The 12851-nt window shown below is 56.8% G+C and overlaps 1 protein-coding gene across 1 annotated transcript in view; it reads right to left on the bottom strand.

Annotated features, from left to right (window-relative positions):
- The window catches only part of SKOR2 (SKI family transcriptional corepressor 2), a 29716-nt gene extending 25567 nt beyond the window's left edge, over positions 1-4149 (bottom strand). The window contains exons 1-4 of the mRNA XM_032206400.1: positions 4035-4149; positions 1256-3526; positions 553-613; positions 153-227 (exon numbers count right to left, since the gene is read on the bottom strand). Coding sequence (XP_032062291.1) covers positions 153-227; positions 553-613; positions 1256-3493 — 2374 coding nt within the window. The 5' untranslated portion in view covers positions 3494-3526; positions 4035-4149. The remainder of the gene's footprint in view (positions 1-152; positions 228-552; positions 614-1255; positions 3527-4034) is intronic.
- Positions 4150-12851: the final 8702 nt, after the last annotated feature.

The raw sequence follows: 12851 nt of genomic DNA, 5'->3' as shown, positions 1-12851 counted from the left end.
CTATTAATGTCACTGCTTTCCACCTATTTGCATTTTTCTCAGTTATATCTGCTTGCAATTGTTTTTATCTTTACCCTTGTACTAAATATTCAGACATTTGATTATGAATTTAAGTCTCTGTCTCTTTATCCTCTACCATCTTCTGTGCCTACCTGCTATATCTCTCCAGAAGTCTCCTCCTGAAGGCTCTGAATCTGTGATGAAAAAATTATGCTCCTTGTTCTTATCTGAAATCCAAACAAAACGCAGTGCTTAAAATGCTTTCACCAGCAAGAAACTGCAAACCAGAACGAGTATCAGAAACCAGAAAAAAGTAAATATATATTGGTATATTCAGCACGCACGGAGATGCGTTTTGGATGTGAATGAATATAGTGCTAAATTACCACCGTAGAAAGACTATTAGAATGTTTAATGGATTTTTTTAATTGAAATCACAGAAGTGATTTATTTTTTGTTTAAATTGAGGGACAGAGAACAAACACACACAACACATGCAACCGTGAATTCCCACACCTTACGGTCAGTGGGCAGACCTACGCCTGTACTCACCTGAGAAGTTATCCTCTTTTGTGGGCAAGATGATTTGATTACTCTCCTTGCTTTTCTGATTCTAGAAAAACAGAAAAGAGCGAAATGCACAAAATCAATACTGAAAACAATTAGGAGTAGATATGCAGTCTCGGGCAGATTACCAAGAAGTGAGCACAAAAAGAGCACCCACGGGAACAACGTTTTGGGAGATCCCGCCACGTTCTCTTTCACAACTGCCTTTGGGGAAGGAATATGTGTCCCCCTGGAAACTTGTGGGCAACCTCCCAGGTGCGTGCGGGATGGGCGAGGGGCTCAGATTGGGCCTGGATTATTTTCTCTTGAGCATTAACCTGGGATGAAGGGGTGTGCCATTTCACGATGACCATGGAGGACTTCGTGGTGCCAGACACCAGCAGCCGTGTATCTCACGGCCCTGCGCTACACTGAGGCAATGATTTAACAAATCTGCTCTTTTTAAGCCTCCAGGTCTGGGCTGGGCCTGGTGTGCTGGGCACATTGTGAGGTGCTTGCCGCCTCTAAGTGGCTTGGTGACCGAGAGCAAAATGAGGGGCCACGGAGGGTTAGTTTTGGGGTGGGGATGAAAGGTGGCCTTGCCACCACACCAAGCCCCACGGTGACCTGGCACATGGCGGGGGGACCCATCCATCCTCCCTCTGTGCCACACAGCCCACTCGGGACAGAGCCTGAAGGGGCCATTTACATCTTTGTAAGAGGGCTGCTCCTCCAGCGACGGGTGGTGTGCGGGGCTGCTGCTGCCACTGCCGGCCTTGGGGTGCCCGGGAAGAGGCTGTGGTGGGACCTGGCCTTCTCCTGGCTTCTCCTCGATGGGCGGCCGGGCGAAGGGGATGGTGGCAGTGGGGCGATCCCGGCCGCCCTTCTCCAGTGGGCCCCGGGCGGGCGAGAAGCGGCTGGAGGCCACCATGGGATCAGCCTCATCCTCATCTTCCTCTCCATCCTCTTCCTCCTCCTCCTCATCCTCCTCCTCCTCGGGGGGCTTGTGCCCCTCGACGTCCACCTCGGGCTCATCCTCCTCTTCCTCCTCCTCCTCCTCCTCGCTGCTGTCCTCGCTGGCGAAGCTGCAGCTGGTGCCCCCGGGGGAGAGGAGGCGGTGCGGGGGGTGCGGGGGCGGCGGCGGGGGGTGCGGGTGCCGGTCGCAGCCCCCATCCTCGGGGGGCGGCGGGGGCGGCGGCGGGGGCAGGAGGAGCTGCAGCGGCGATGCGGGGCGGTGCGGGCCGCCGCCGTGCAGCTTGGCCAAGCTCTCCGAGTCCTCCTTGCCGCCCACCGGGCGGAAAGCGCTGGAGTGGTGGTAGCCACCGCCGCCACCCCCGGACTTGCGGCCGCCGCCCCCCGCGGCTTCCAGCAGGTGCGGGGGATGCGAGGGGACCCGGCCGCCCCCTCCAGCCCCGCCGCCCCCATCCGAGGCTGCGGGAGAGGCCGGCTCCGCGCCACCGCCTCCGCCAGGGGGAGACTCGAAGAGCGGGTCCCGCACCGCGGCGGCGGCGGGGGCTTGGGGGGGAGCGGCGGAGGCGGAGGCGGGGGTCGCGGCCAGCCCCGGGGCTCCCGGCTCGCCGCCGGGCTCCGAGAGGTCCAGGAAAGCCTGGCGGAGCAGCCCGGCGCCGTCGCCCAGCGAGCAGCCCAAAGCGCCGGGGGGCTGCGGCGGCGGCTGCAGGTAGGTGGGCACCGGCAGGCCGGCGGGCGTGCGGGGCGGCCAGAACATGCAGAAGGGCGGGTAGAAGGCGGCGTCCTTCCTGCCGGGCCAGAAGAGCCCCGACAGCCCCCCGCCCGACGCCCCCCCGCCGGCCTTGTGCCCCCCGCCGAGGGTCTCGGCCCCGCCGCCCCCGCCGCCCTCCTCCTTCTTGTGGCACAGCCCGAAGGCGGCGGCGGGGAAGCCGTAGGGGTGCGGGAAGAGCCCCCCGCAGGCGGGGAACTTGTGCAGCACGCCGCCGAAGGAGCCCTTGCTGGGCACCGGGATGACCGGGTAGCTCCGCGGGCTCTTGCCGCCGTGCACCGCCGCCGCCACCGCCTCCTGCAGCTCGTCGTCCTCCTCGAAGCGGGGCCGCTTCTGGTGCAGGTCCGGCGGTGCCGCCAGCAGGTGGGGGCTCAGCAGCCCCCCGCCCACCACGGCGGCCGCCGCCTTCACCGAGCCCAGCGGGTGGCAGGGGGCGGCGGCGGCGGCGGCGGCGGGGGGCGCCGGGGGGGCGGGCGGCAGGGCCCGCTTGCGGCTGCCGCCGTTGAACATGGCCTTGACGTCCTCCCAGGCGAAGACCAGCTCGTCCTGGGGGCTCTTGTCGGTGAGCTTGAGGTGGCGGCGCCACGAGTTGAAGTTGGCGGCGTCGGGCTGCGTGTACTTGGCGTCGGGGGTGCGGTGCGAGTGGAAGATAAACTTGTTGGGGGAGAAGTACATGCTGCAGTAGCTGCACTTGATGCACTTGGCGCGGGAGCTGTTGTAGCGGGCCGGGATGAAGCTGCCCCGGCAGCCCCAGGCGCACTCGTGCGACACGTCGAAGGCGAAGTTGTCCGGCAGTTTGGGCGGCCGGTTCTCCCCCAGGAAGGACTTGCAGAGCCGCTCGGCCTCCCGCTTGGTGATCATGCCGCAGCGGCGGGAGGAGATGGGCATGGCCCCGGCCCGCCGCAGGATCTCCAGCTGCACCGGCGTGCACTGCACGCAGGTGATGCCCAGGGCCACCCGCCGGTTGTGGATCTCGTTGTAGCTGAAGTTCTTGAGCAGCGTGTTGGAGATCTGCGCCAGGCACAGCCGCTCCTGCCCGTCGATCACCAGGGACACGATGGGGATGCCGTAGAGGATCACCTGCCCCACCTGGTTGGGCTTCATGGCGGCGTGGCCGGCCCGCGGCTGGCTCATGGGGTCCGGCGGGTACGCGCTGGACGGCGACGGCAGCAGGATGTCCGTGGGGCCGGGCAGCGGGCTCGTCGCCATCTCTTCAGCGCTGGGGGGACTGCTCTGCTCCAGCTGTGGCCGCCCGGGGAGAAAGGGGGAGAGAGAGAGAGAGAGAGAGAAACAGAGCCGTCAGCCGGGGCACCCATCGGGCAGGAGTTCACCCGCCCCATCGGACGGGGGGCCAAGCATCCCTGTGTGGCTCCCTGCTTGGCCGCGTTCCCCGACGGTGGAACCGGCCCCTAAACCCTAAACCCGCCCTGATAAGGGAGCGAGCGGGGCTCCGCAGCAAAGCGGGGTGCTGAGAGCCGGGCCCGCTCGCAGACAGCGTTTCTCCGACGGCCACCCCGCTTCTCCCGGCCCGCGCATCCCCCTTCGCTCCCTCCCCCCAAGCAAATCCCATACCCTCCCCATAAAGACGGGTCCACAGCCCTCGTCCCACAGCCCGCGCCCACCTCCCCATCCTAGAAAACCGCCGCTGCCCGGCAAAACCGAACCGCCCGGCAGCATCCTCCTGGGGGGGGGCCCTCCGGGGAAGGGAGATGGAAAAAGTTCATTTCCCTGCCCTCCCGGCTCCCTTTACCTCTGCGGGTGCTCTCTAGCCGTGCCGCCGCCGCCGCCGAGCCCCCCTCCAGCCGCACATCCCCGCAGCAGCGCGGCCACCAGGACCCAGCCTCTGCGCGGAGCCTCCGCGCTTCTCTGCCTCCCCCCCAAAACGTGAGTGCGGTGACGTCAGTGGGGGGGGGGGCCGGGCCATGCCGTACTCATTCCCCCCCGGCCGGGGGTCCGGCCCCCAGCCCTCCCTCCATCCTTTCTTCCCTCCCTCACCTCCCCTCCTCAGGAGGGGTCGGGGTGCCCCGTCGGGGAGTGCCCCCCCGTCGCTGTCCCCCGGGACCCCGCTCAGCGCACCCCCAGCCTCACCCATGCTCCGTATCCCTTTAAGGGGTGGGGGGGCTTTTCCCTTTCCCCCTCTTTTTTTTTTTTTTTTTTTTTTCCCCCTCCCATAGTCCTCTTCCAAGGAATTGGATGTGCTCAATGAGTAGACAAGCCGCGTCTTTCCGCAAATTGTATTTTTGAATACCGCCAGAAATTACAGGGCGGGAGGAAAGAGAGAGGGAAAAGGGGAAAAAAAGTTGATTTCGAGCAACAACGGGATGCAGCTCCTGCGATCTGGGCGAGGGTGGTGGTGCCGCGCTTCCCTCTCCAAATTGCGGTTCACCAAAAAAAAAAAAAAAAAAAAAAGATTTTCACTGAGGAGCTTACAAAGAGCAACACGGAGCAAATGGGATTTTTCTAATTTCATTATGTACCCAACGAGGGGAAAAAAAAAATAAAAATCCCTGCAAATAGTCTGCAGCACGGCTGCCACGTCTACCTCTCTCTCTTTTTTTTCTTTTTTCCCCAAACAGGTGAAACATTTAGATATTTCATGGTCTTGCGGAATCTCGGCAGGGAGCAGGGGGCGGCCGAAGGTCCCATCCCGGCGGCAGGAGGGAGCGAAGAGGCCAAATCAGCCCACTGCCTTCCTTTCGGGAGAGGAAAACTGCGGAACCGGCTAAAAACGGCCAAGAAAAAGAAAATAAATGGAAGGAAAGCTTTATTCTGGCTAAACCGGGGGAAAGGGGGGGGGAGGAATATGGACTATCGGGTGTTTTGTAATACCCCCCCTTTTTTTTTCTTTTTACAAAAATGAATTAATCTCCGTCTTTCTCTCCATCCACATGAGCAATGCCAAACCTTTCTGCTCCTTTACCCACGAAAAAGTGTGTTTCCTCCCCCCCCCTTTTTTTTTTTTTTCTGTTTTTCGCTCGGCTGTCCCAGAGCCGGGCGAAAATCTCAGCGCCGACCTCTCCCAGGACACCCGCGGGCATCTCCGGCTCTCTCCGCTCTTTATGCCGGGCAGCGGAACGGCGGAGCCCCCCGATCGCTCGGGTCCGCGCTAACTTGGCAAAATCACACCTCTCCTTATTACTTCTGTCACTTCTTATTAAACTCCGCTCGCCCCCGTTCCGCGACTGTCACACGGAGCCCCCCTCCTCCCCTCTCCCCCCTCCTGCTTTCCCGAGCCTCTTCTGCACGGAGCCCTCTGCTTTCGTGTGAGCAATAGCTGTAAGCCTCACATTGGTGACATTTTAATCAATGCTTCCTAGCCAGACTGACATGAATTTTACACTTCAAAACTCTCCTCCGCCAGCTAATTGATTCAAATTGTTTTATTGGTTAAACCCGTGTCACACACTGTATGATCTATTACCACGCCACGGAGAAAATCTCCCTTCCTTGTCTTCTCTCCCTCGGTGCCTGGCCGGCACCGGGAGGGACGGCGGGGTTATCGGGAGGAGCCCCTGGCCCTTGCGGGAGCTCGGTGCGTGCATCCCCGCAGCGGCCACCGGACTGCCCGCTCCCCGGGTGGCAGCGGGGTCCTGCCACGGTGGCTCTGCCCCGACGGGTCCCGGGAGAAGCCGGGATGTGCAGGCTCCCCCCGGGCTCTGAGCCCTGCGATGGAGGAGGGCTGCAAGCGGTTGCAAAGGGCGAAAAGGACGCGCGGGTCGCGCAACGCACCTTCAACGAAGGTCCCCCCTTCGGTCGAGCCTCGCAGACCGAGAAAGGCTGACAACACGGGCTCGGTCCTGGGGAGTCGTCAGCCAACGCTTGTCTTTTATTTTATGGTCATTAAGCGAAGAGCAAAAGTAAACTTGTTCGTTCACCTGCTCAGCGCCACTGGCCTCTTTGCAAAGAATAGCAGAAATTGGAGGGCTTCATCAATTTCTGCTGTAAGGAGAGCTGAACCCCAGGGGGACTTAGTCCCCGTGGACAGAAGAGTGCCGGACAGTGCGTGTGACACTGCCGCTGCCCGCTGCCACACCGAGGGGCCTCAGCTCGGCGGAACTCTCCGAGGTGGGAGCAGACCGATCCGCTTCAGCACCGGGGCGAGCAGATACACCTTTCTCTACTTTTTCTCCACGTGTAAACCTGATGGGAACCCTCGTGGAGCAGCGCGACAAGGGAGCGGGGTGAGGGTGTCGGAGAAAGGTCGGGCTGCCCAGGGGCCGGGCGGATCCCGCAGGTGTCCCCGAGGAGGGCGCGTCCCGCCGGGCTGCCGCAGCCGCCAGCGACCCCATGGACACTACCGGGGACGGCCGGAGCCCAGCCCGCACCCCACCAGGGGCCATCCCGACTTGGAAGGGGGTGTCCGCACACTGCAGAACCGGGCTCCCGTCCTGCTACCGCCTGCAATTAGTCCCGTTTTTTTTCTTTTCTTTTTCCTTCTTTTTTATTATTATTATTTTTTTAATTTTAATTAATTAATTTATTTTTGATGCAGTTTGCAATGGCTGGGTTGGAGCCGCCTCCTTAGAGGGGAGAGGGGAAAGCGGACGAACTTCTCCCAGGAGCTTGGGAGGGATAAGCACGAGTCCTGGCTCCTTTTCCCTCTTCCCTACCGCGATCGTGCCCTGGAGTGGCTAGAAGCGAGGCGAAAGCAGCAGATCTCCTCGCTGCGTACTGCTTCGTGCAAAATCGAGCAGCAGAGAAAAGCGGCCAAGTTTAAAGCACCCCATCCCGTCCTTACGGCCTTTATTTACTTCCACGGCGCTTAAATATTGTAGCACACAGGCCACGAGGAACGAGATAACCTCGTGTTTAAAAAAACACAAAGAAAACCACCCCCAACGCGGACCCATTCCCTCCTCCCACCCCTCCACATCCCATTGAAACTTACAGCCATGAAAGTAGCAGGCACACAAGGTATCGTTATAAACCCATTTTTTTTCCGAACAAAATTTAGGCGGCAAAGGGGGTTTTAAAAATAGTCTGGGGTACGTTTCGCTGTGCCACTTGGTCTACAGCGAGGCCATTTTCTAAGTATTTTTTTTTTTCAATCGCGTTTTTTTTTCGTATTAAGCAGAAAGCAGAGGGGCATTTGGAATAGAGGTGGTCCCATCTGGAAAACCCCGGAGCTCATTTAGATCACATCACTTCGGGCTTTTGTCTCTGCTCTTGAATAACCCAGCTAGGCACAACAAAAGGGCAGAGATCTACGCGGAGTTTTTCCAGTGGCAAGAGGACGCCTCGAAAAGACGCGGCTACAATCATTACAACGGGAAGGGGAAAAGACTCAAGCGATCTTCTCCCGGCACTTTAAAGGCACTAGGAGAGTTTAGGGCTCGGGCATTTCGGGGGAGTTTGATACCCCTCCAGCAGCTGAAAGCCAGAGCGGCGGCTGAAGGGAAGGAAGCGAGAACAGCATCATCTTTTGTCTGAGGGAGCCCTGTTAACTTCCCAATTTAATACGCTCCGAGTGATGAAAACCGAGTTGGCCATCGCCGAAGGTACGTGCAGACCCCCGCCAGCACACGCGGGGACCCCCGTCGGGGAAAGGGGCTCCGCCAGCCCCCAGCACCCACCCACCCGAAACGGCACCAAAATCGCTGTTTGCGATCTTGCTTTCCTCGGAGGAGAAGCGACTCGCAGCCCAGGAGGAGACCGCTGCAACGCATCCCATCCTCTTCCTCCCCAGCGCCTAAAAGCACGAGTACCTTTATTTTTGTCCTGTCTGGGGACGTGGTGACAGAGGGGGCAACAGCTGCACCTTTAGAGGTGGGTGAATTAACCCCCGGGGGGAGGGAAAATCCCAAACAAAAAACACCTCAGCTATTGATTTTGCTTTCCGACGCATAAATTAAAGCGCTGTGAAGGTCTTCCATCAGCAACGTGCTTGCTTTAAGTATTTAAACGAGCAACAAACTTCCACGGCAGTAAAACCGAGGCCCCGACAGGGCTTGGGACCGACGATCCCAAACTTCCTAGGGAAACGTGACGTTATGGGGCGAAGACTCATCACGTCTGTAAATAATTCAGTTTTGCCTCTTCCAGAACCGAGTAACCTTGGGTGTCTTAGAAAGCAGCTTGTACAAACAGGCAATTAAGATGAGCGCTGAGACTTTCAGAGGAGATATAATGAACCAGCTTTAATTACTATCTTGAAATTAAAAATGTAATATACAGATTTAAATTTATTTTCACCTAAATTGTGTATAAAATTATATGGCTTTTTTTTTTTTTTTTCAGGCTAAGAAACGAATTGCCACCAAGCTTGCCACTAAAAAGTCTGAAGTACTTTCCAAACCCCGTTTCCCAACACACAGTAATAATGATACATTTATCATTACTGATGACCACCCACTGGTTTATTATTGCTTTGTTGCAACTATTACAATCAAGAGATTTCTTTATTTACTGTTAACATTCACTTAAAGCTGAATGTTAATGACTCTTCTGAATTCACCAAAGAGTTTTCTGTTATATTTCAGGAGTAGTTATGGTTTGGGTTTCAGAAACGGCATAAAAGAAGGAGAAATGCTGGGTGATGGCTTTCTCTCTCTCTTTTTTTTTTTTTTTTTTTTTTAAGCCCTCTTCTTAAGAGGCTGTTTGAAAGGATTTGTCGGATTTTCAACAAAGAGTTGCAAAAGGCTTGGCATAATGCACGTACTTGACTGTAGCTAATTACGTGAGTATTTTATTACAGGAGATTCATTCATTATTGATAAATGTTTGCAGTAACTTCCTGCTATGTAGAGTTGTATTTTATGAGGAATAAACAACCTGTGGGGATTGGGATTGTTTGGCTTTTACGCTCCTGCTCTCCTTGACAGTTCACATTACCCACTTAGGGGTCTGGCTCGTCACCTTCTGCCTCTCCAACCAAATGCAACTTCTTTCCCCTTCCACCACCACATCCCCCTCTTCCCCCTCCTTCCTCGCCATGATTCCATCACTACATTAAAAAGTGACTCGTCGTGGAGGATGTTCTGCTATAAGCTCTCTTTCCCTATAACCAACTCTATATGGGTTGTTTCCAAAGGCTTACATACACCGCGATGAGCCCCTGCTCCGGGGCTGTGCAACAAGCCATTGCCGTCGAGCAAAGGCTTGGGGAGGAGAGGGATTTCCCCAGGGCTGCCCCCACTTACATCTGTTTTTCCCCTCCCGCTTTGGCTGGAGCTCTCCGGCCCCTAAAACCCTCAGGGCGCAGTCGGTAAATACACTAATAAAAATGCGTCGTCTTCCCTCCCCACGATGTTAAACCTCGGAGCTACTGGCAAGCTGTTGCCGTCTTCTATCCCACCTCTTGGGATTTCCCAGCCCCTCTCCCCCCACAGGAACCCCTTCCGGCGGGGGGTGGGGGCCGAGCACCCCGAGGGGTCCCCGCTTCGGGGTGCGCCCAGCCCTGCGCCTCCCGGACGTTCCCTAAACCCGGCCCGAACTTCATGATTTCGAACGGAAATTACAAAAATAATAGATATTATATACATAACTATGCGAGAGAGGGGAAGGAGGACACTCGTAGCCCCGATTCATTGCCCCTTCCCTCCAACGCAGCCCACATTTTCGGGGGACAAGGCGAGGGGTCCTCCCCGGCTCCCCTTGCCCCACCATCCAGTGCCGGGCAGCATCCTTCCTCCACCCCGGGGCTGCACGACCCATCGCGACAACAAGCGACGATATCACCTCGTTCTCAACCCCAGGAGGTGGGTTCCCCACCTCTATCCCTCCCCAGCTCCCCGCTTCAGCCCCAGCCCCGCGGGTTTACCTGGCCGCCCGACCTCCATGGGGGACCCCCCCGGGCCGCGCTCCGCGGAACTTTGGCTCCTGCCTCGGTCGCGGCGTCTGTGCCGCGGGTGGTTCGGGTCTCGGACGCCTTCTAGCAGCCAGGCAGCGCCCTGCAAGCGGCACGGGGAAGCCGCCCCCTTCCCCGGCCCCCTCCCCTCGCCAGGGGGCCAGCGGCCGCCCCCACTCTGCCGCTGCCGCCGCCACCCCCGGGCAGGTCCGCCCCGACGGCTGCAGAGGATGGAGGGGAGCCCCACGCCTTATGAAGTGGGGATGGAGGGGGGCAAGAGGCACCCTGGCGTGGGGGCGGGCTCTGCTTCCCCAGATCCCCCCCCTCCCCTTCCCCTGAAAAAAAAAATAAAAATCCTTGCACCCCTTCTCTGCTTCTCCCACTGAAAGCCGAGCACCTCCGCAACCCGGGGCGCTTTGTGGGACAGCAGGAGTGCACCCCCCCAAGAACACTGCCCTACAGAAGGAGAGGGGGGACAAAGCTGTCCCCCAGCCCCCCCCCCCCCCTTTCCCGCAGAGCCCCCGTCCCCAGCAAGCGCTCCCCGCCGATCACCCGACGTGCGGAACAAGGCGGCTGCTTAAAAACACAAAGCCGGAGCCCTAATGAGTTCAATTACAATGTGGTAAACACATTGCCTCTACGCTTTAATTAAGCCGGCTGTCCAATTTTAACTCATTAGTAATTCATTAAGAGAACAGCCTTTAGCTGGCTGCAAGGAGAAGAGCACCGCAGCCTGTGCTGTTAGGCTGCGCGCATACCTCAAGGTATTGGGGGACGGGAGAGTGTCCCCCTCAGCAAAGGGGGGGGCTCCCGGCCCCCAGAGGGGAGTCACCAGTTGTCCCACCGCTGTGTGCCCCCCGGTCGAGGATGAACACCCTCAAGGAGCCGGACTGGGGAGAGGGGAGAGGAATTCTAGGGGTGTTGTACGCATCTGTGCCCCCTTGATCCTCTTTTCTGGGGAGAAGGGTGACGAGTTTATGGGGTGTGGGGCACGGTCAGGGCTGCCCCGGCCCCGGCCCTGCAGTTCTCCTCCGATCCGGGTTGGTCCCAAACCCCGCACCGGGAAAGCTTCGCGCACCGCATCGCGCTCACGATACCGGCACTTCAGTGCCCACCAAGCCTGCATTATTATTATTATTTTAACAAACCTTTCGTCCTTTCTCTTTTTATTCCATTTTGTTTTTATCTTTTACTTATTTATATATATATACATATATATATTTTAAACGGGAAAAATGTTTGAAACGTATCTGGGCCAAGAAACAGGTCAAACTTACCCGGGCACCAAATTCGCTTTGGTGCGTGCGTGAAGCCAGGAGTCCGCAGGGTCGGATATGCCCCTGCTCCCCGAGAAGCTGGAGGGTTGCAAGGGGCTGGGGGGTCTCCAGGTGCTATGGGGCTACCCCCAAGCCCCTCCTCAAGCCTCCCCCACCATGCCAAAGCCCTCCCTGCCAGGCTGCTGCGAGCCTTTGCGCTGCGCTTCAGTGCGAAACCGAAACGGTTTGGGGGTTCACGAATTTCCCCGCGTTTTGCTCCGGAGCCCCCGAGGAGCTCAGGACCCGCAGAGTCCCGGGTGGTCCCTGCGGACCTGTCCCTATCCCCGGACTGGGGGTAGCGGTGCCGGGATTTCGGTTTTCCGTGGATGTTTGAAGCACTTTTGCTCCGAAACGCAACGCCTGGGGGTGGTTCTGAGGGGGTACAGGCTGGACAAGCCCCCCTTCTCCCAAATCCCCAAACTAGTATTTTTATCATTTACATTAGGAGCGTCGTTATCGTTTTAACACAGCTCCATCACGCTGGGGGCTGCAATTATTTATTTGGACAGATTGAAAGTTTATTTATTTGGCAACTGTTTGGTATCCTAAATCTGAAGATGCAAACAGGATTTAGCAGACTGGAGCCCTTTTGGTTCGGTTCCCCCCTGGCTGGCTGTGACTTCAGAGCAAAACACCTCTAGGTACTTCAGAGAACGCCACAGAAAATTACCAAAAACCTTTCAAAAATTTCAATTTTTTTTTTTTTTTTTTTTTTTTTTTTTTTTTTTTTTTTTTTTTTTTTTGCCACGACAGCGTTTGGCTGCTCCCAGGAAGAATCAGAAGCCCGGATTTTCCATCGCCCTCCCTCAGTTTGGCTGAGCCCCCAAGCCCGGCAGGGCTGCAGGTAGGCACAGGCTGCCTTTGCTCTCCCCACACCTAAATTCGGGTGCAGTAAGAGAGGGGCTTCAAACTCCAGACCTGAGTTGCAAACAAGCAAAACCCGTCTGAAGAAGCCCCTAGGCATACCTCTCAAGAAGAAACTCTTAATAAGGGTCTCCTTCTTCGAGGAGTAGATTTTGAGCAGTTATCTAAGACATTTTTTTTTCCTTTTTTTTTTTTTTCCCCAAATAGCAGGCCCTCTCCTGGAGTTTTGATTTTCTTTTGGCTCCAGGCTTGCAGAAATGGATTGTCTGGAATTAGAAGATTTGGATATTGTTCCTCTTTATGTCAAAGGATTTTATTTTAGTTTATTTATTTATTTTTTTCCTGAAAGAGAATATGACAAACACAGGATCAGGTCCTGGGGGAAGGCAAGACTGTGGGCTCCCTACTCAGGGCTCACAAGCAGCAACATTTAACCTGTTGCCCTGTTGTTGTTGTTACCTCCTTTGTATTTCCAGATCATAAAAATACTGCCCCAAAAGCTAGAAGAATATTGCATAGCTATTTCCAGAAGCATCCCCCACTCCTTTGTCTTGACTAGCAAAGCACTGGCTTCTGGACACACAGGGGAGAATTTTTCTCC

This window comes from Aythya fuligula, chromosome Z, assembly GCF_009819795.1.
Source record: "Aythya fuligula isolate bAytFul2 chromosome Z, bAytFul2.pri, whole genome shotgun sequence".
Taxonomy (NCBI): domain Eukaryota; kingdom Metazoa; phylum Chordata; class Aves; order Anseriformes; family Anatidae; genus Aythya; species Aythya fuligula.
Note: the sequence above shows the minus strand (reverse complement) of the source record. Positions and strands in the feature narration are given on the sequence as shown.